At 39.8% G+C, this 24,134-nt stretch overlaps 1 protein-coding gene across 1 annotated transcript in view; it reads left to right on the plus strand.

Moving 5' to 3' along the window:
* The window catches only part of SGCZ (sarcoglycan zeta), a 728,738-nt gene that overhangs the window by 413,643 nt on the left and 290,961 nt on the right, over window positions 1-24,134 (plus strand). The window contains exon 2 of the mRNA XM_078394647.1: window positions 658-852. Coding sequence (XP_078250773.1) covers window positions 658-852 — 195 coding nt within the window. The remainder of the gene's footprint in view (window positions 1-657; window positions 853-24,134) is intronic.

A 24,134-nucleotide genomic window follows, 5' to 3' on the forward strand; every position in this document is an offset into this window, starting at 1 on the left:
CTAATCAATACTGGTCATACTTCTAGCAACGTATGTGCACCTAAAATACATCCCAGAATCCTCTACAATGTGTAGCAAATGGGCACACTGTTCAGCATAAGAAGCATTTCCTGACAGTTTGAAAGTTTAACATTTAAAAAACCAGTTGGGGAAATATGAGGGATGAAACATGAATTTGTCATTTATCAATATAAGCAGCCTTGGGTCCTTCTTAAAGACAAAGGCAGGGTAATAAAGGCAGGTGCAACCAACTATGCAATCAACACCATGCAAAACAGTATCAAAGAGGCATATGGCAATATATATATCCGACATTTTGATACTGTTTTGCATGGTGTTGGTTTCACCTGCACTACTGTAATTGTTGGTATATATGTTCACTCTTTGAAATAATGTATGTTACGTATCATTTTAAAAAGTCTGTTTTGTTGTTTACTTCTTAGCTGAGTTTTCTGTGTTTAAAAAGCCTCTGTAGACAAATAAAATTTCTAAGGTAAATAAGTAGTTTCAGGGGGAGAGAGAGAGAGAGAGAGAGAGAGGAAAAGAGAATATTTACTTAGGGAGTTTCTTAGTCACAGCTGGGGTGATTGTTTAGTACAATAATACTACACTTGATTATTCAGATAAATGTTTGTATCTTTTCTTTGTTTTTTATAGATGACACGGGAACAGTACATATTGGCAACACAGCAAAACAGTCTGCCAAGAACTGAAAACCCTCCATTTTATCCAGTAGGAATTTATGGCTGGCGAAAGAGGTGCCTATACTTCTTTGTCCTCTTGCTATTGGTTACCATGATCGTTAATTTAGCAATGACGATATGGATACTGAAAGTAATGAATTTCACAGTGGTAAGTAGCATCATGATATTGTTTCTCAGTTTGTGCATTTTTAAAGAGTTTTGCCATAGTCCTTTGATGTTGAGCTTCAGAGAGCTCTGCAAATTACATGGTTTTAAGCAGGGGAACCATTTCAGATTTCAAGAGGGGGGGAAGAAGCTGGGAGAAGCTACATGAGAGATGGAAATTCACATTACAGTTTGGTAATCTGATCCTGGACATTACTGAGAATCAGTTGCAAAAAAACAATATTGCTTTATGAACATTTGCTGTGGTTGTTTCTCACATCTCATAATAACATTAGCAATCATGTCAGTTTCTCTTGCACACATTTCTTTAGGTGGAGATATGTGACACATGCCTGATATTTAAGCTAATGACCAATAATGGTTGAATGGATGGGGTGAATGCAGGTGACAGAATCCTTAGTAGAACCCTGACTTCCACTGGTGGCAGAAGCATTTCTGGGTGGGCCTAGTTTGGACTTGCTTCTTTCTGTCAGTTCCAGTATAGCCCTAGAAATGGAAGGAGATGTTCATAGAGAAAACAGTGCATTTCTCCTTTTGCATATAAAAGGTCTGCAATTTAGGCAGTGTTTTAGCTGTCCCCCTGTGGATAAAAGGTCTTCAAGATATGAGTCATGGATGCTTCACAGCTCAGTGGGGTGGTAGATCTTCCTTCTATTCTGGGAATGTTTGATTCAGCAGGGATGGTGTCCTTGTTTACACTTCCTTCAGCTGGAGGCCTTCTGTGATGAGGTGTCTTACTGCCCATGAACAAAATATTATTTGAAATCTGAAGCTCTGCCATATTAAAAATTATGCCACTTCACTGGAGCAAAAGTTTTCCATAGACAGTGGTTGGGGTTAAGCACAATGTTATTCTAGCTATGACATTCTGTGTCCCCTCATATATGCAAAGACTCTAATCCTGCGGTCATGTGGTGTGTTCTTGGTTTCTCACTAAATGCAGAACTAGTAACCTTGCCAGAAACATGCGTGGCCTGTAGTCATGAAGTTCTGCAACCTATGTGGTAGATTAATGATTAATTCCTATATTTCACCATCCCAGACTGTTGCCCTGTCTTCTGTGGAATGAATAGTCCATTCATGGAGCTCTGTAGATTTATTCTGTTAGTTTCAAAAGGAAAAATTGTTTTCCTGTTGATTTTTGTTCAATTGAGTATTATTTGTCTTAAACACAGAGTGCTTATTACCTGTTTTTATCAAGCAAATCTATGAAACGTGCATTTTAATAGTCTTGGCTTTATTATCCATACATACCTTACGGTGCTTTATGGGTCGTAATAATTTTTATTCAGCAAACAAATGTCTTCCTTGTGTCTATAGATCTATGCTGTCATGCTTATATATTTAAATTGGGTTTGCAATGACTATACTAAGATGATTCAGTAGTCTTGCTCATGTAAGAATTATTCCTGTGCATTTAAAAACAGAGTACAGAAATAGCCAGATTCAAATCACATTAAAAACATAACCCAAACAGCAGTAAAATATGTTTCCTTGGGGCATTTAAAAATTGCTTGGCTTTTTTTTAAAATACATGTTCTTAATCTAGCCATTTTTATACTGCGCTTTGTCAAGTTTGATAAACTAGCACTTGATCTTCCCTAGCTGTCCTACAGTGCTTTATAGACTTCCCAGGAAAAAACAGAAGTTTGTGTCACGCATAACTGACATTTATCCCAATAAAGGGTTAATTCCAGAATAAAATCAGTTAGTGACAATTGTATCAACACTCATCTGAGTATCAAGGTGTAAGTCTTTTCACTGTTGTGATAATTTCAGGCAATATCAGCTTGTCTAATTCTACAAGCTTTATTTATCTACATTGCTTCTATGTTCAATCTGCACAAAATACTTCAAAAGTAACATGATCATCAACATCTTAGGACTGCAAAGCTGGAAGGGACCCTATGGATCATTGAGTCCGGCCCCTGTCAAGGAGGCACAGTGGAGAATCGAACTCCCAACCTCTGGCAAATCCCTAAATGTGTTGAAAAGAGCTGTGAGAAAAACTCAAATGCTTCAGAATATATGAAAACTTAATTTAAGTTGGAAGCAAATACTCAAGTCAGAATTCAATTGAAAATACAGGAGCAAAGATACAAGAAAATATCAAAAATAATGTTTTAAGATACATTGTAAACATTCAAGAACTTATAGCCTGAAGGAACATGGCCTGCAATGATCTGGTGTGGCGAGTTGATGTTCTTGGGAGATGTAATCAAATTTACTCACACTCAACATCAGCCTGGTGGCCACATTCTACACCTGATATAGTTTCTGTTTCGGTCTCAAGGGAAGCCCCACATAGAAAGCATTACAGTAGTCAATCTTGGATATCACTAGCATATACACCAATGTCCTTAAGACCCCCTCATTCAGGAAGGGGCGAAGCTGAGCAATCAGCCTTGATTGAAGACTGACCTGGCCATGAACTGAAATCTGGGAATCCTGTGAGAGAGCTGTATTTAGAAACACACCTTAATCCCTAAGTGGAAGGGTTATCCCATCCATCCTAGGGAAATAGCCCCCTAACCTGTCAAGCAGGGCCCTCCAGAAGAAGGATCTCCATCTTCTCAGGTTCAGTCTCAGTCTGTTAGTCCTGGTCTATTCCAGAACCAAGGCCAGATAACACTCAAGCACCCAAACACTTTACATTTAAGGGATGTAAAGGAGGGGCAGAGTTGCATAACATCAGCATACTGATGGCAACACACTCCAAATCTCCAGATGATCCTGGTTCATTCCAGAACCAAGGCCAGATAGCCCTCAAGCATCCAGACAGCATCCATTGCAGAGGATATAAAGGAGCGATAGAGTTGTATCTCATCAGCATACTTATGGCAACACACTCTTGTTCTCCTTCATGGCCTCTGTGAATACACACTAATGGCGACTCCCCCCCGTCCCTCCAGTCTACCTTGGTGCTGGACAGCATAACTGGGAGGACAGACAAGGGCCAGGGGAGGACCCCCTTCCCCACTAATCCAAGTCTCAGTTATGCACGCCAGATCTGCATCCTCTTCCAGAATAAGATTGTAAATAATCTGGGATTTATTGGATACAGACCTGGCATTCAACAGCACCAATTTTAGAGTGGAGGGTCAGGTGATCTGGCTACCTCGATCCTGACAATTGATCAGAGTCCCAGAACAGTGTACAGCTTTCAGACATCTGCACACCGTTCTTCTGACATGAGTAGGGGCCCTGCCAGCACCATTTATTTATTTATTTACTTATTTATTTATTTATTTATTTATTTATTTATTTATTTTATTTTATTTCTATCCCGCCTATCTGGTCTTATTCGACCACTCTAGGCGGCTTACAAATCAACAGATTTGTAAGTCCGTCTACCCATAATCACCCAAATATTCAATGGCCCCTCACTGGGGGGGGGGGCAGGCCTTCCAATTCATAATAATAACAAAAGTAATTTAAAGTGCAAATGTACAAATAATAATTAAAAAAGAAAAGAAGCATAAAATCATTAACAATCCAGTGATCAAAAGAAAAAGAAAAAAGAAAAAGAAAAATACAATGAAACAAAAATAAATACAGTAAAATAAAATAGCATAAAATAAATCATAAATAAAATAAACAATAAAGAATATACAGTATATAAAGGAAACCAAATTTTTACATCCAGAAATTTCCCACCACCACTCACAATACAATAAACAGCAACAAAAGAGAGAGAAAAAGAAAAAAAGTTTAAACCTCAGGTCTCCTTCCTCCATTCACTGTCCTGTTCCTTCGTGTTCTGTCTGGTGATTTTATTGTTCCAGTAGTTCTCAGAACACTTGTGAGGCTGGTTTTAAAATTGAGGTGTGTTTCTATAGTGTGCAGTGTGAGCAACAGTAGCGAGAAAGCTGAAATGTAAAATGGTGCTACTGTTGCCGTTTTCCAGTCCAGGCGGGTAGCTGACGAATCCTCACTGATCCCCTCAGGGAAAAAGGCAGCGGGGGGGTAGTTTCCGATAAAACTTGCAGCATGACAACATACAGGGGAACAGCCAGCAGGACCCCTCAACACATGGGACCCCCCCACCCGCCCCCCTGGTCCAAACACCCCGCAACGTCCCCCAGTTCGAAAATTGCTCAGCACCTCCAGATCTCCCAGCAGCTTGCTATGCCCTCACGCTAGGTCCCGCCGTCATCACCGGAGTCCTCGACGAGTCCCCCCAGATCCACCTCCCGGCAGAACTTTGCTGAAGCTCCTGGCTCTCGGCCCCGAGTAAGTTGTTCTTCTGGGCTCCACTGACCTGCCTTAAACAACTCCCTCGGTTTGAGCTCTGATGCCAACTCCCAGCACATTCACTGGCTGTTTGTTCTCCGGCTTGTCTCGCCTCGTCTCTTTGTTCTCTGGCTCGTCTCGCCTCGTCTCTTTGTTCACCAGCTCTTTGTTCTCCAGCTTGTCTCACCTTGTCTCGCCTTGTCTCCTCCGCTGTTTGCCCCTGCTCCTAAATAGTCCTCCCTATATCAGCCTCCAGGGACTCAGACAGCCACATTTGCACAGGACAGGTCAGGAAGGAATCAAGCCAGTTAAATAAGAAGAAATGAAAAAAAAAAGAAAAGAAAACTGACTGGTGTGGCAGAGAGTAGCATTGCCAACCCGCTACCAGCCCGCCATCTTCTTACGCCTTCTCTTTCACACCATCGACCTTTCGGAATGGTGTTGTGCTTGCTACATAACTCCAGACATAGACAATTTCGCATCCCAGACGAACAAGATGTGTGCCATGTTCTGCTCCCAAACCGGCATCAGCTGCAACTCCCTAGGGGACACTTTCCTGATGAAATGGTCACGGGGCCTCCTTTACAGATTTCCACCTTTCCCCGTTCTTCAAAGGACTGTTGTTCGGTCCAACATGAGTATGCAAACATCATGCTTGGTCGCCTCGCTAGCCATGATTCTCGATCCTGCTCCCATGAGCCACAGAATACATCAGGCTGCAGCTGGTCCCTCACCTACTATCTCAGGACAAGGGTCAGATATTTCATCCGGACCTCGAGTCCCTCTACCTGTTGGCTTGGAGTCTTCCCTGACAGTAACAGACATGCTCAATCATGCTTGCAAACCTTCTACCACCTTGACCTACTCCTTTAATGGGTAGGCGTTGTGTCGCTTTGCATCAAGATGACATTTGCCTACTAGGCCAATGTCTCTGAACGCATTCCTTCAGTTTCTCCTTCACCTGTTTTGCCTGGGACTGGCCTGTTCTACCTGCAAGCTATTTCTCTGAGGCCTGGAGAATATGTGCCCTGCCTATAGAACACTAACACCTCAGTGGTCTCTCGAATTAATTCTTCGGTGGCTTATGAGGCCTCTCTTCAAGCCCTTGGTGTCAGCATCATTCTGATTGCCAACCCTCAAGACTACCTTTCTCCTGGCGATATCCTTAAGCTTGCAGAGCTGGAGGACTGGCTACACTAAGAGCTGGTCCTCTTTTCTGCAAAGTAACCTTATAGCCAGACCTTACCTTCCTGCCTAAGGTATTTTCTGCCTTCCATTTGAACCAGCCAGCTGTCCTTCCTGTCTTCTTTCCCTCACATCTTCACTGCTTGAGACAGCTCTGCATGCTCTAGACATGAAGCGTGCTCTGTCGTATTATGTGCATCACATGGCCATTTTTCGTGCCTCACAATGTCACTTGTCACCTTTGCCAGCTCCTCCTTCAGAGCACCGGCTTCCTCTCAGACCATCTCTAGATGGATAGTCCAGACCATCCATCTTCCCTATGATTTGGCAGAGATTCCTCTTCCAAAATCAGTGATAGCTCACTCTACTAGAGTTGTAGCACCCTCAATGGCCGTTCTCCTTGGAGTGGACATCATAGATGTCTGCCATGCTGCTAAATGTACCACTCTGTCTATCTTCATCTCGCTCTACCATCTGGATGACCAGCCAAAGGCTCAGGCTGCGGTATGTCGAGCTGTCCTGGCTTCTGCACTTTCGTGACATCCCTTCTCCTGGTTAGTCAGCTTGCCAGTCACCCATTAGTGCGTGTGCACAAAGGTCATGAAGGAGAAAAAGAAGTTACTTACCTGTAACTATGGTTCTACGAGTGGTCCTCTGTGAATTCACACGTCCTGCCCTCCTCCCCACTGTCCGTCATGTGTGCCATGGCATGTTGGGCAGCGGCGATCAGTTCCTTAGAACTGAGGCATTGGGTGCCAGGGGTGGAGTTATATAGCCAGGTGTAGCACTAAGTGCTTAAAGCTGTGAAAGTTTCCAAAAATACTCTGCTCGAGCGCAGATTAACCCATTAGTGTGTATTCACAGAGGACCACTTGAAGAACCAGAGTTACAGGATAACCTCTCCCAGTGACTTAACTTTGATTGATTTAATTTATATACCGCCCATCTGGCAGCCAGGGCCACTCTGGGCAGTTTACAGCAGATAAAATAACAGAGTAACAAAATAATACATATACAAAATAATAATAATAATAATAATAATAATAATAATAATAATAATAATAATAATAATAATAATAATAATAATAATAATAATAATAATAATAATAATAATAATAATAATAATAATAATAATAATACAATTGGGGCATAAATCAAATAGTTGCACCTTTCCCCAAGACCATCTGCCTGCACCACCAGGTCTTCACAGGCAATGCTCCTCAGGGTGCCCATGATGAAGGAGTCCAGAAAAACACCAACACGAAATTGGGCCTTCTTGGTGCTGGCACCTGCTCCATGGAATCAACTCCTGGTCGAGCTGCATTTGGTCCCTCCCCTTGCCTACCTTTAAGAGGCTGCTGCAGACAGTGCTGTTTAGAGAGGCATTTAACAGCAGCTTAGTATGATTTGATTTTTCCATGACCTGTCATTATGAAACACTGCACTTTCTGGTTTTAGTTTGATACATCTATTTGTTGTCTCATGATGGTTTGTGTTTTGTTTGTTAACCAACCAGAATAGTGAATTGTGCTAACGGGGTGGTATATAAATAAATGAAATGACTGGCTAACTAAATAGATGTTGAAACACGTTGGAGAAATTGATGATCCCTGGGGCACCCCACAATTGAGGATGCAAGGGGCTGAAAATCCCCCCTCCAAAGTGCCATGAAGGAAGGACTAGAGCCAGCTGAACACCAGTCCCCCGATCCTCACACCTGACAGTCTATGCAGGAGGTCTTATCACGACCCTGTTCCCAGGCTTGCTGGAAAGCAGCCAACTGTTTCGAAATAACTAATGTAAACTATTTTTCTAAACCATAGTTTTAAACATATTTTCAATGCAACTTTTTATGCACTCCCTATCATTTTAATACTCTGTAGACAAAGTCTCAAATATTTGCAGCTTTCCTCCATGAATAATTAACTGAATTTATCAAAAACTGTTTTCTAAATTGATAAACTCTACACATTACCCCCCAACATGTTGCATCATGTAGCATTCTGTAGAAATCTTTTACATGTATTCTCTGTATTCTTTTCTAAATATAATGACCTTTTACATTATTCACACGTGAAGGAAGCTTGTATATATATATATATATTGCTATATTACAGCTGTTTTGTCCATCACATTTCTCATTTAATCCACATCCCATGGAGACTCCTCTCTTACTTTTGATGGAACTGCAGTACGTAGCTACTTATTCTAGCAAGTGAATATTTAAATCTCTGTAGTTGGCTCTATTTAGATATGCAAAAAAAATCTAGATGGAAAATTAGTTTCCTATAATGGATAAATACATATTTCAAATTTAATCTGCAGGGGAGAAGGCAAAAAACTCTTGTCTCCTTCACTGCCTGCTGACTGGTGGATTGGGGGTCTTTGCTTCACTAGCTTAAGCTGTGTACATGGGGCTACAGTCATTATACAAATGGGGCTTAATGATTTCCAGAGATAACATTTGAAGTGTAATGCACTTTATACCTAAATCCAGTCTTTCATGACTGCTCTGGTGATGGAATTTCAAGAAATCACTTAGCTAATGTGGATTTTAACTGTCCCTTCAGTTCTAAATCCAATTAGATCGTACACAGTTGACAAGTGAAAATTAATCTTTAATCCTCCTTTGTTACTCCATGAGAATGAACCAGCATCTTCCCTCTTCTGTCAGAATAGGAATCAGTACAAAGAAGGGAAAGCAAATACATTATTTTTTTTTTAAAGCCATGTGTACATTGTGCAAGGAGTCTTATTGATCTGTTTCAATTATATTTCACTTCTATTGTTATTGTCTGTTATCCCTTAAGGGCAGATTCATACTTGTTAACTTTTGTGTTTCAACTTGTTAAATGTTGTTGTTGTTGTCAGTTGTTTCTGTTCCTAGGAAGAGTGACAGGACATTTGACTTCCTTCCTTTTTTAATAACAGTGCACCCTTGCTTCAATTTTTCGGGAATGTATTGGCAATATAAGATTATTAAAATGTATGGACTACCAATTTAGTCAACCAATACTTTGGTTCAACAAGCAACATGCTGTTCTGAGAAAAAAAATCCCTTCGAACCCACAAACAATGTATTTCAGAAGTGTCAGTTTTGATCATTGTGGTAGTTGGCAACCTTTCATTGGCTGAAATTCTGTTGGCATAGCTATGCCTGTGGAATGCTGATGATGTCTTTACCAAATATAGTGCTGCCAGGATGATACTAGTGATAGTGACTTTCACTAAGGAAAAAACTTCCTTCTGCTGTCCCATGGCCCACACAACTTCCACTCAGTGTAAGCAATTATATGACAGCTGTGGGAATCACAGAACAGAAATAGGAAGTAATTAAGTTCAAAAAAAGTCCCATTTATGTTTGTGGGATAATGTGCTTCTATATCCACCAGGGAAGGTTTAATTCAAATCAACATGATTTAAATAAAAATATTGGATTTTTTGTGATTAAATTTTTAAATCATTTTTTTAGAATTAAAATCATAATTTAAATTGTGATTTAAATCAATTTAATTATTTTTAAAATTGATTTTTTTTCCACCCTGGTATCCATGATTTGAAACACCAGGAAATAGCCCCATATTACTGTCCAATATTTTGCCCATATAGCCAGCAGGGAAAAATGATGCCAGGCTTTACACAGAATCATAGAATTATATATTAATGGAGTTGGAAGGGGCTTATAAGGTTATTGAGTCTAAACCCCTGCTCAGTGCAGGAATCTAAATCAAAGTATGGGATTCCTTCTAATGTGAATCCTTTTGATGAAGATGGCACTTTTAATATTCTTAATATATACCTAATACTTATATAGCTGGCTGGATAGCTCAGTGGTTAAGGTATCTGGCTGCAGAGTCAGAGGTTGGGAGTTCAAGTCCCTTCCTGTGAGTAGAGCCAGCCTGAGTTGCCTTGGGCAAGCTGCAAAGTCCCAAGGTGCCCCCAGAAGGTGGAAATGGCAAACCAGCTCTGAGCATTCTCTATCTGGAAAATCCTGAAAAGGGTTGCCATAAGTCAGAATTGACTTGATGACGAGGATGGCTTAATCCTTTCATTTATAAAGAATAGGATGAAGGAGGTGGAACTGAGGACACTGACATATTCCAGGCCTTTGAATTTGTTCCCTGTATGTAAGTTTGTAACAGTACAATGTTCTATAGCATTATAATAGAATTACTCTTTTTTTCCTTTTAAATGCTAATGGCATTATATTATTACAGTGTTTCAGTGGCACTTTAGTTACTCAGCTGTTTCCACTTACAGTCCTTGTCCATTAAATCCTCAAAGGGGATGTGCTGAGTACACTGTGTTCCCACAGCTCACCTAGAATATGGAGTACTCAAAAATGCCATCATCTATATGAAAAGAGAAAGAGTGTCAGATCTTATTCTATTTGGTCTTATCTTTACCAAAAAGGAAATGTGAAATTGTTTTCGTTGGACGGTGTCATGCCAGGTAACTACAAATAAAAATGTTTAAAAAGAACATGCAGACTTGCCTTAATGATTTGAAAGTGTGCTGTCCTGGAATGCCAGGACTGAATATTCACTTCTCTTCCCATCAAAATGCTTTGTCTGTATAGGTGTCTTAGAATTAAACATTTTTAATAGAGTGCTCCCAATATGTTTAGTGTATGTTGCATATAATATCTTAATTTATTTTGGCCTCATAGTTACATCTTGTTTTGCTGACATAGAGTATGAGAAGTACTGAGTAGGGAGAGATCGCTTTCAAAACATGTTAATTGATGTTTGCATGGTTTCAAGAAAGCTCAGTGTAGATATGAAAATACTTTTAAATTGACTGTTAACGTAGCTCTAAGCAAAAATGGATGATTAGCGACTGTTTGGATTATCCTGACTAGGATTTGTAGCCTTTCCTACTGAGCATGAATTTTTATTGATTGCTGGACTCAGGCCCATCTCTTGGGATAATTGGATGCCAAACAACATGCTTGCAGTTCACCTGCCAACTAGCCAAGCATTTAACAAATGCACATGCAGACATTCAAGCTTCAGTTGTACAATCAGTGAACATATCATGTCCCTCAGTCAGCCCTTGGATTTTCATTCTGGGCCAGTACTTCACCATGAGATTCTAAAACGGTGTGCTTCAGGTAGGAGTGAATCCGGAAACAAAACTATGCTGATACCCTTAACCCTAATCCTTGGCAATTTGTATCTGAAGGGACACAAAGATAAGGAAATGTATTTCCCAAAATTCAACAGAAAGAACATGAGGTTTTTGTTTTTGTTTGGGAAGGAAGCAAAAGTGGTGGATTTCCCTATTCCCTTTCTTTCCCTGCCAAGTTTTTGTTGTCTCTGCTCAGACTCAGAGTGGGAGCTCCATTTAGCTCTCACTGGGGTGTCTTAGTGTCCCCCTCCACTCTGCAAAGCCATTTTGTTCTTCTGTGGATCTTGAGCTTTCCAGAACCTGTTGATAGCTTCCATGTTTGTATAAACAGTGCTGCTTTGGATGTACCGTGTAAGTCGTGGCACTCCGAACATGAGGAGTAGAAGGACCATTCTTTGGAATGGTGTGGGCAGCACTGGCATGTGGGATGCATGTAGTCCCAAAGTGGTGGAAACATGGTCCCCACCACCTATAGAGTGCTCCAATACCTCCACACTGCAAAAGTATTTTGAAGGGCTAAGAAATTCTCTTGTACCATCTAAGATGCTTTAGAACTCTGAAGATTGCCCACCCTTGCTTTGGAAACCTGGGACACACAAAACAGACTTACATGTTTTCCTGTAGCCAAGGGTGGGCAGGGGGGCTGCACCTGCTCTGAGGATTGGCTTTCTTTAGTTTTGGGGATAGATAAGCTTCCCAGTGCTGCACTGTCTTGATGCATTTCTATATGACAAGTTTGTGTGCAAGATGCAACCTTCCTCTTTCCTAGCCTTAGAGAGTTGATAAGATCTAGTAAAAACTGGGTTGTGAGGCTAATCTGTAGAGTCTACATGCAAGCAGGAACCTCTTCACTTCACATTGGCCATTGAAAGTATGAGGAACAAGATGGTGGAAGCAGCAGTATTGCCTTCTAAGCATATTCACAAGGCTGGCTTTAGTAATGCCTGCATGGGTGGAGGGAGGGAGAGAGATAGAGAGATACTGCTGACTTCTTCCTTTTATGCAGTACTTTGGAAATACAATTTGTTTTTTTGTGTCTGATTTTGGTTCTTTTTTTCAAAACCACCCTTAGGCTCCTACTGACAGTCAGCCTGTGTTTATTTTGTTATCAAATGCCTGGCGTTTGTATTATGTTAGCAGGTGTTTCTGCTTGATTAAGAATATTTATTTCTATAAAATGACAGAAATTACAACTATTACATTGATATTTTTGCATTGCCTGGATTTCATTTGCTTTAATTTAATATTCAGTGCAGGAAGGGATGGTTATTCAGTATTGCAAATTATTTTGGTGGTTTATATCCTTTGGGAATTGTAGCTACTCAGAGTCAATTAATCCTAGATTAGGTACAAAAGGGTACCATAGCATGTCAGAGGGGTATGTGGGTGATGACATCAGGTGTTCACAATGCTCAAGGGCACACCTTGAATACTAGAATTTGGAAGTGGCAAGTTACAATTAACTAGTCAACAGATTGACAGTGGATTCATCTTTTCAGTAACAAAGCTATATCCACATTAGACAAATGTAGCGATCAGCCTGCCTATGCATATGTATGATGTATTGGCATGCACCAATAAGAGTTGTATGTATGAGTGTATCGGCATGCACCAATAAGAGTAGTAACTCGCTCCCAGTTTACGTACAGTCCCTGAGGAAAGATTGGGATCCCTAACCTTTGAAACCAACCTGGAAAGTCCCAGCTTAGACGAAAACCCTGATATAGAAGAAATTGCTGAACTGGTGTTATGGAAAAATCCTAATAGTTCATCCTTTATTATAGAACAAAAGGAAGATACCATCCTGATTCAATCTTTTGAAAAAGCAAAGGAATCTCTCCATGATCACCTGAACACCCAGAGAGGTTTGAGATAGATAAAAGCCTGATATATAGGGAAGTTTTATCAGCACCTCATTGGGGTGGAGATGGACATCTCAGAGAGGGAAAGATATATATTTAGAACGTCTCTGATTCACCAGGATCCCCTCTCATGTGAAGGAGCCCTCTATGCCTACGGCAACAAGGGCTGATAATTCTTCCAGATGAATAGGAAATGGATATTCATAGGAGAGTGGTTATGGTGCAGCCCAATGATAGTCACTAGGACTAGTCTGCATATTTCTGAAAGCTGCTACCACCACCATGCATGCATTACCGTGCCATCAGTATGCAGAAGTGAGCATTCCAAGCTGGGACACAATTCTGAGACAGGTAGCGATGAGATTTTTCAAAATGCTCACTGGGGGAATATTTAAGTATGACTGGGTCCTAAATATGACAAAAAGAAACTTTTCCACCAGCTGTGGTTTGCAAGTGTGAAGTGTCAGTCACTGAACATTTCTTAGTAGATTTATGAGAAGGGAATGTTTTAAATGGCTTCAGATGAAAGCTTCCTAAATCTAAGAGAAATGACTTTGCACAAAAGTCCAGGTCCCTTCTGATATGCACAAGTGGTGTTTTGTGCTCAAGTAGAATTAATAGATTATCCTGAGATCCAATCTCCAATTCCCATCTCTTACCTGAAAAACGATGCTTTAATACCCCCAAAACTTTGCAGAAGCACTTGTGATATTGCATAGGGCCATGAGTTTTGTTTTGTAGAACTGCTATAAAGTTTTCTATATAGTCATAGAGACTTTCTAAATCATGTTTGAAAATGAAAGGCTGTACCTTTGCTGTTGCAGGAAGGATATGATAAAATTCTGGTCCTTTCCCCTGAATCTCCATGTATTTATTAATGCTTTGAGTAGCAGGAACAATTAACCTCTAACTTCAGTTCTTTTGCTCTTGTTTTTCCTCTAGTCATTGTGCTGACACATGTTATTACATCCAGACCTCTCTTGTTTGCTGGAAAGAGAAGCTCTTGAAACATTATCCTTTCCCCAAGGGCAGCTGTCACCTTGTCATTCTGAGGTCTGTTCTACTAACTCATGTGCATTCAAAAGTCTAACGTTTGATGCCTTGCCATTTAGGAAAGCTCTGTTCTGCATTCCAGTTTGTGTAGTTATCTGGGGAGGAAACAGAGAGGTGACATGTTGATTGTATATGTCATTTCTTTCTTGTTAATTAGGAAGCTGGGAAATTATTATTGTTATGGTTTTAAAAAACCAGTTATGTACAGATGAATGTGATCTGATTGAATTAATTTCACTGAGCTAGGGCATCTTCAATGGAAAACATCAAATAGCAGCCTCAGATTTCCTGAGAGAGCACACAGCACTGTGGCCTATTCATTAGGGCAAGTGGGTTGCTACCTAACATCAAGCTATCTTCCAGCTACCCCAGTTCTACTACTTTTTGACCATAGGCCTACCTCTAAGTGCGTTTGTATACATATATCTTCCTTTGTTCCTGGCTTCACCTGCCTTTGTTTGTTTCATCTGTCATTTGCCCCACCAATCTCATTAGGTATTAGCTCATAAGAAAGGACTGGGGTGCTCCATTCCTAAGTCAGCTATAAGAGGGCCCAGTAACATTGTCTTCAACATCTGAACTATTAAGACAGAAAAATAGTTTTTAAAAGATACAGTTTTGTTTGCTTTTTTTTAAAAAAATGTTTTTGTTATAATCTGGGTGCTCAATCATACCCTACTTTGCTTGTTCATAAATCTGGCATTGGATCTCTGTTTCATCTGTGTTAGCAGTGGACAACTTCCTGGCATTGTATTGTACCCCCTACATCCATCAACCACCATACCATCACCGAGCAATCTTTTATCTAAGGATCATTTAAAGATAATTGAAATCCTCTGAAATTAACTCAGCAATAAAAGTACTAGCCAAACATGATTTGTAAGTAGGGTGTTAGGGCACTCAGAAGCAGGAAGATGAGGAAGCAATGTGGGAGGAGGTGCAAGAGAAATTGGCTTCCCAGCACTTTAGATGTTAGAGAAGGCAGCTGTGGCACTAGAGAAAGGGGTGCTGGTGGGGTGTTCTAGGACAAAGTGTGCCTGGCTTTCAGCATGCTGCCCCATGGCCTGCAATCTTGCTGTCTTGCTCATTTCAAGGCCAAAACCATGTGGGATGCAGCATCTCATTTCAACATCCCACAAGAATCTTTGCAAGCATCATATAATGCTTGAGAACCTGCTCATCCAGGGGGCAGTTCTACCTACCCACCCTTTACTCCATTCACCTCATGCTGAGTCTGGTCAACCTTGATGCAGGGACATAATGGTTTTTTTTCTCATTCATAATATGTCCAATGCCTGTACTGAATAGACTTGATGGCCTTATAGGTCCATTCCAACTCTATTATTCTAGATTCTGTTATTTCAAGCATAACTCATTCCCCACGGAAGAGTGCTTGTTTGTTGGTATTCTCTGGTGTACAACCATGCTAAAAAATTGCCATTTTTGGAGCTGGCATCTTCTGGTCCAAACTGCTGGAGGATGAACTCTCCCCCTTACCCAAATTAGCACATTAAGCTGAACTTTCTCTACTATTTACTGGGGCTTTGGTGAGTAGTAATAACTCAGTCAGAGACTGTATATCAGTTCACACAGATCCTACCAGTTCATAGCTTGCCATGAGATCTAACAGACATTTGGAACTGATGCCAAATTTTGTGAGTGATTCCATTCCCAAGAGCTCTCTGGCCCTGGGTGATGAAGCTAGCCAATATAGCTAGCTGGCTAGAGAGATAGATCTTGTGCCAGCTCCTCTTTAAAAGGTGTGTTTGGCATGGGCTAACAGAATAGTCATCAACACATCAATACTGTTGGAAGAAGCCAGGAGCTAAGTCAAAATTTAGACATTATACCAAGTGTTAAAAAACAGAGGCATGATATATACATTTTTGCTACAATATGTGTGTGTGTGTGTGTGTGGAATTCATAGTTCAAGATGTATCGAATCTGCTCCATGCAGGTTCTTTTTTTGAAGAGTTGAAAGTTGGTCAGTTCACAGGTTGAGCAGACAGAGTCTTGCCCCCATTTCTGGTCTCGAGCATTTGTGGTAGGAGAATGATTTTTTCTTCTAATTGGATACATTGCTTGATGTAAGAACTCTCTGATATCAACTTTCCTTTATTTTGTTCTGAAAAGCTGACAGATTGAAAGGGGAGCATTATAAACTTAGAATACAATCCCTTCACTTGTCAGGATGTTCTGATCTGCGTTGCCTGATGATGTAAATGTTTCATCCATTGGGAACAAATCTTTCTACTGTTTCTTGTAACATGAAAAAGAGTTATTATATAGAAAGAAATACAATTAAATTGTTTTTCCATGTTTTGAAGTACCCTTTAAACTTGTTTCAATTGTTATTTATTGCAGTTGCTTTTAACCTCTCTAAAAAGAATTGCAAAATTGCACATTAGTTAAAACATTTTCTGGCAGACTGTGAAAATATTTACCAACAGAAATGAATGAGAGATTTCAATTGTGTGGTGGGCACAAATGATAGTTATTTCAGGTGGCAATAGTTCAGCTTGAAAATGGGTTGGTTAAATAAATCAACTATGCAGAAGAGCATTCCCTGGAAATAATTGTATTGGAATGGGCTTGTAAAGGGGGAAAGTGTTGAAGAACACTTTCTTCAGTCATTGCTTCATTTTGTAAAATGAAAGTGAGCATGAATTACAGAATGTTTCATAAAAGGCTAATCTCAGCAGAAATAGTCCACAACATTATTAGTATGTCTGGAAATGGGATAACAGAAAAGGAAATGGGCTTGCAAAAGGCAATTTAAGCAATCAAGGCCTATAAATATTTTACAATAGCATGCCCTACTTATCTGAAATTTTTGGCTTGGGGTAGTATTTCAAAAGGTTGATAATAAGCCTATAAAATACAACTGCTTATTAACCGAAATGAAAAGACTTCCTCAAATATTAATTGCTACATCATGAAGTGCATCCCATTAGGAACACAGAGTGAACCTTTGTATGTGTGTGTGCAAGTTTTGTATTGATGGCTTGATAATTACATTGACTTTAATTTTTGTAATCAACCTGTTGTGAATGTTTCTGAAGAACATTTAGGGAAATGTTCTCATGTTCTATGATCCTATTTTAAGTAAGGCAAGTTTATGATTAAAAGGGAGTCTTAAATAGGATGACTGTGCAAAGACATATACATACATAATAAATATATTTATATATTTTTAAAAGTAGAGATGGACTTACAATGGAATAGAATGTTTTTGCAGGGCACTTGGTTTCTCTCTTCATGTGACTGGACCAATAATAATGTTGGCAGAATCAGAACAGGACAAAGCACCAAGGAAGGTGAACGTGAACAGGGCTTATGCTCAGTGTTCAGAAGCAGAGTATCACATGAAAGTTGGCTAAAGTTAATTTAAGAAAAGTTTCCCCTCCTACCCAGTCACTTTTACAAACTACAACTATTATAACTTCTAGGAATTGTAGTCAAATAAGTAGCTCTTCCAAGATCCGCTCCCATCTCACCATAGTTAAATCAAGAGCCTGTTTCCCTTGGCACACTTTCACTTTATACTTGCTTATCAAAGTGTCTCAACACATCAAGGCAGCCTCATTAAACAAAAATGAAGTATTCAGTATTCTTTCTCTCCATAGAAGAGAGAATCCTGGAGGAGGTCATTGCTAGCTAGTTCTCAGAAGCACTTGAAAAAAAAAAATCTTTTCCCACTGCAATATTTTGTTGTAGGTCCCGCTTCTGTTTTTCTCTCTTTCCCTCTCTTTGTTCTGTGTGGAGAAAACAAAGTAAATTAGCAAAAATCAAAATGCTGCTGCATTGATTCTGTCTCTACACTAGAAAGCTCTGATGATTCATCTAATGGATCTTCATCTTTTCTGAGAGGCAGAACTGATGAATTCAAGGCAACAGTGAGGCTGAAGGAGCTGTATAGCACTTACATGCGATAAAGTTTTGTTTTCCTCAATAGCTTTAAAATTACATTTCTTTTGGTTTATTTCTTTTTAAGTCTGGAGGCTGCATTTGGAGTTGCTGTTTCTAGCAACCAATTACTTGCTGAAAAGCACTTTCAAATAGATCTGGACATTCCTCGGGAAGATAAATAGGTTGCTGACTTAGTAGTGTAGTACATGTTACCATCTATGTGCTATATTTTATGTCAAACATTTTTAGTTACAGCTGGACTATGATGTTATATGAAAGATACTGGTTTTAGGATTACCCATAATGAAAACAGGCATCAAAAAATATTGATATGAGGACTAGTATTTTCCTTTCTCATTAGAAATTCTTACACCTACAAAGCACTGCTCTCTGACAATGTATTTCCAAAGGGTCTGGCCCTATTAAACAAGAAAATCAAGACTCTTGGGTTGTCACCAGATCTGTTGGGCTCAATGCCCCCATTCCAGGTATTCAGCATAATCAAAAATAGAATCTTGGATATTGAGGGGCAAACCCTACATAGTGCTGCACTAAAGACTTGCTCTCTGCTGTACTTCCAGCTTCCCCCTCTTCCATTTCAGGAGACCAGATTATCTTTATTTTTTAGATCATCCCCAGGACCGCTGGGTATTCACCCTTCCTAGGTGCAATGTTGTATCTTCCAACTTGGTGCAGGGCAGATTTAGGGGATTACCCACAGAGCTGAGAGTGTGCCCTTGTGGCCAGGGAGCAATTGAATCATTGCAGCACATGCTGCTTTATTGCATGTGGTACCAGGATATCTGCCTGCAATACTTGAGCCCCTTCCTTTTCCCCCACTCTGTTTGGGGCAACCTGGATAAAATCCAGCACCTGCTGTGTGGCACTGATAAGGAACTTACCCAGACAACAGCCAGATATCTCCATTCCATCATGCAGAGGCATTGCATTATGCTGTCACACACCACTGAGCCCTAACAATGTAATCTGGGTATCCCCTGGGATATATGCTAATATTTTACCATATCTCACTCTCTTGTACTGTATGCCAATAAAGGTTCTGAAACTGAAATTGAAACTACAACGCTTGTTTGAGTTTCTTTTGAAAGTACTTCACTTCCAAATATATATATTGAAGGTGCTTCAGCATGCAGTTGTATATCTACTCACAAGCAAGCCATGTTGAGCTCTGTGGAGCCTGACCGCTGACTGAGTAATAGATTGCAACATGATCTCTTATTATGGTTTGCTTGTCCCTTTTAGTCACAAGTAAAGTTGAAATGTACTTTTATCTATTTTATTTATTTATCCTGTTACATTTAACCTTTCCTCCACTGAGCTGAAGTCAACAGGCATAGCTTTCCTCCCCATTTCATCCTCACAACAAACCTTTAAGATTGGAAGGTGAGGAACTCAGTGAGATACATGGCCAAACAGGGCTGTACTGGCTGTCTACTTTCAACGATCGAGACAATCCCTATAGCTGTGCTATGTTGTGATTCATTCCCAGCAGACACTGGAAATGGTTTAATTTTAATTTGTTAGCTTTTAATTTGTGCTTGTTAAACATTGTGTTACATGAATTGCTTATAATTATTTGTCTTTTGCATCTTGGTGTCTTCTTAGTTGTCCCTTCAAAATCTATACATGTTTTAAACATTTAAAATCATTCATGTGTATATTTTAGTATACAATATTGGCTATTGTCATAATATTGCTCTCATACTATACAATGTTCTCAAAGTCCTCTAATAACATACCTAATAAATGTAATTCTGGTTCCAAATTTATATAATTTTGAGGTAATTTAACCGACAAACTTTGTATTTTATATCAGTAATAACTGAATAGGTTCCTAACACATAATAGATGTTATCTAAAGAATTGTATACAAATTTTATTTATATAATTGTTTAACCATTTCTATTTTCACATTTTCTATCATGTCTATATCAATTATAAGAACAATGCTCATAAATAAGAACAATGAGTCTTCTTATAGAAAGGAAGAACAAAGGTTGATACTTTGATGTAAAGAAAATCATCTCACACTTAACATCAAAAAAACTAAAGAACTCATAATTGATTTTAGGAGGAAGAGAAATGTACATTTACCACTGTACATAAACGGTGAGGAAGTGGAGAGAGTTGGTAGTTTTAAATTTCTGGGTACTTACATCTCAAAGGACCTCTCATGGACTATAAATGCCAACATGCTAATGAAGAAGGCACAGAAGAGGCTGTATTTCCTGAGAATGCTCAGCACGTTAAATTTATCTCAGCATTTACTTCTGTCATACTATCGTAGCACCATTGAGAGTGTCCTAACCTATGGCATTCTGGCATGGTTTGGGAGTAGCTCTGCAGCGGACAAAAAAGCTCTACAGAGAACCATTAAAATTGCCCAGAATATCATCGGGCTCCAGCTACCAACCCTGGATGACATCTTCACATCCCGCCGTCTAAGGAAATCACATAGCATCCTGAGAGACTCTTCCCATCCTGCTTATAACTTTTTTGAACTGTTACCATCTGGCAGAAGATATAGAACAATTAAGACTCGGACCACATGTTTTCTCAATAGTTTTTATCCCAGAGCTATAATTGCAATTAATAATGAGCTTAAAGACCACCAGTAGTGAATAATTAGTTGGACTGTGTTACTTGGCCTGCGGTGTAGATGTTTGTATTTTTAGTGGGGGACTTTTAGTGGGTGGGGAGTGTTTGGGGAATTTTATATGTGTGCATGTGTCTGGTCTCTGGGTGTCTGTGAATTTCGTTGTATGTGTATATACTTACAATGACAAATTATTATTATTGCCACCTGTGAGCGCAATGACAAATAAATTTCTTATGTCTTATGTCTTATGTCTTATGTCTTATGTCTTATGTCTTATGTCTTATGTCTTATTATTATTATTATTATTATTATTATTATTATTATTATTATTATTATTATTATTATTATTATTATTATTATTATTATTATTATTATTATTAATTATCATATCTAATGTATGTTTATTAATTTCTATTTGTTTTATCTCATATCTAGCTTCAATTTACCTTAAGAACCACTGTGTTGTGACTTTACCCTGTTTAGTGATCCCTTATTTCAATTTAATTCCTTTTTCTAATATATAGGATATAGGTAAAGGTAAAGGTTCCCTTTGACATTTAGTCCAGTTGTGTCCAACTCTAGGAGGCGGTGCTTATCCCCATTTCCAATCCATAGAGCCAACGTTTGTCCGTAGACAGTTTCCATGGTCACGTGGCCAGCGTGACTAGACATAGAACACTGTTGCCTTCCCACTGTAGTGGCACCTATTTATTTACTTGCAGTTTTACATGCTTTCGAACTGCTAGGTTGGCAGGAGCTGGGACAAGTGATGGGAGCTTACTCCATCGTGTGGATTTGATCTTGTGACTGCTGGTCTTCTGACCTTGCAGCACAGAGGTTCCTGGGCTTTAACACACAGTGCCACCACGTCCCGTATATAGCAGCGGTCCCCAACCTTTTTAGCCCTGCAGACTGGCTGGGTAAGGCAGGGCACCACTCTGCAATTGTGCGCATGTGTGAAGGAGTGTGTGTGCTCTTGTGCAGGCATGCTCGTGCACATGTGCAAATGGCAGTGCAGCACTTCTGTGGGTGCATGGGAGCTCATGTGCATGCACAAAAGGTGGTGCAGTGCTCATGCAAGTGCACAGCACTCACATGAATGCGCAGATGGGCTGTGCAGGGGAGTGCATGTAGGGATGGGGGGGTCTCTCTCTGTGGTCCGGTCTGGCTCAGGCCAATGACCAGCACTGGGCCATGTACTTTGGGTTGGGGACCACTGGTATATAGGACATGCCCCCTTACAATTCCAGAACTTAGGTATATACATGCTTTCTACAATGAAGGCCACCTTAATATTTTTTTTCCTTTTTCATCTTTCTAAGTAATTCTTTCCCTTATTTGTCTTTTCCCAATTCTTGTTTCTATCTCTCTGAAAGTTCTGCCATGCCTTGTGCCACCTGAGAACTTTTATACATTTGATCTATCTCCAACAGATCATCCAGGCGCTTTTTAATTAAATCTTTGGATTTTCTCCCCTTATCTTCCCTTAGCACCCCTAAAATTCTCCTGGGCTCCCGGGTTAGAGTTAAATCTCCTGGGTTTTCTCCTATAATTTCCTCCAGCGCCTCTTTCGATTGGCATACATCATCCACCACCCTCTCATTTCCTTGTTCATTATTACCGGTCTCCTGTTAACTAGAGTTCTTCAACTGCTCCTTGAATAGTTTTGTCTCTTCATTATGGGATCTCACTATTTCTAAAATTGCTTGAAGAGTAGATTTTGTTTCATCCCAAAATTGTCCTTGTTGTGGCATTATGTCCCAGATGTCAAATAATTGTATTCCAAGTGAAAGTGGTCCAGATGCTTAAAGTAATTAGTTTAGTTCCATCAATACTTGCTTCCATAGGTCCACTTTAATAGATTGATCATCTTTAGGGTTAAGCTTGAATCCCATCTCAGACGTAGAGAGTTTTCCCCGCCTAAAGGCTCAAGGTCCCATCAAGTTCAGAACCCAGGATACAGTTTAGAAGTTCCACTTTGGCTGGATTGGGTTTTCTAGGGCTAATTTATCTGTAGTTTAGTTCCGTCCTCAAAAAGAAAGGGAATTCCAAACTGCCATAAAGTATTCAACGTCATTGATTCTAGGCTTTTTGCCAACACCTTAGATAGCTGTTACAAGTAGCATAAACAAAGTTTAGTTTCCCAGAGTTGTTACCAATGATGTTTTCAGGAGAAAGATTCTTAAGTTTATAACAACAAAGTAATACCAAACCTCCTTCCTTGAAGTATAATTAAATGTCTAATTAGTATCCAATTTATTTTCCTTGTGTCTCCCTGTGTCTCCTCCTCTCTCCAGATTCACTGCTGCTCAGTCAGTGTTGGGGAATAGAAGACATTATTTCTGCCATAGAAATTGTCTCATCCAAGGATAGTAGAGCAATACAGTTAAAAGAATATTTCTCACCCAGTGGTAACACAATGTTGATTAGGCTGATTTATCACTTCTCCATTGCTGGCTGCTGATGAATTGCAAGCAAGCTAGTTCAGCGGCTTGTTTCTGCCCACTGGTTGATTGGGGAGTTTCCCAGATAAAATATGGGTAACCGCCATTCTCCCAGTGATCAACAGGCTTCTCCCCCATTTCACCACCTCTTCGAGGTGGTTTTAACCTCCTGGGGGGTCCCAAGCAGGTTGGAATTCACCCCAGGGGACGGAGCTCCGTCCTCCTGCTGCTGTCTCGTCGCAGCGTCAAGCTAGAAGTCCTCAATTTATATATATTTTTGTTCAGCCAGCCATAATGCCAGTAATTTAGTATTTTCACACAATGTAGCACTTTCACTATAGCATTAATGAGATTTTTTTCTTGTTAAACATCATTAATATTCACTGTGCCGTCTCTTCAAGAGGCCCCAACTTTGGTAGTTTCCTCTTCCTTGTTAAATATTTATTGGATGTGCTAGCTCCTCTGCTTTCCAATAACAAAGGTCCAGCAGGGACAGTTTGCTCATTCCAATCCAGGACTGGGGGGGAAATCAATTGGCAGTAATAACTGAAAAGCTAATGTGGTGGATGAAGGCTGGAGATCTGGGTTTATATTCTGCTTTGTTGTGATTTAATTTCAGACTGTGTTCTGATCCATCACACAAAAAGCGTAAGCATACCACACACTTGAGACTGTTCTATTGCTGCTGGCTCTTCTTATTTTCTCAGACGTTTGACCCCACATTTAGCAATTGTACCTTCTTGCTTCCTGATTGGAATTTTATTAATAGAAAGGGAATAACAGTATTGTCACTTGCTTAATCCAGAATGGAATCCTGCTCCTTATTCTT

This window comes from Pogona vitticeps, chromosome 5 (assembly GCF_051106095.1).
Source record: "Pogona vitticeps strain Pit_001003342236 chromosome 5, PviZW2.1, whole genome shotgun sequence".
Lineage (NCBI taxonomy): Eukaryota > Metazoa > Chordata > Lepidosauria > Squamata > Agamidae > Pogona > Pogona vitticeps.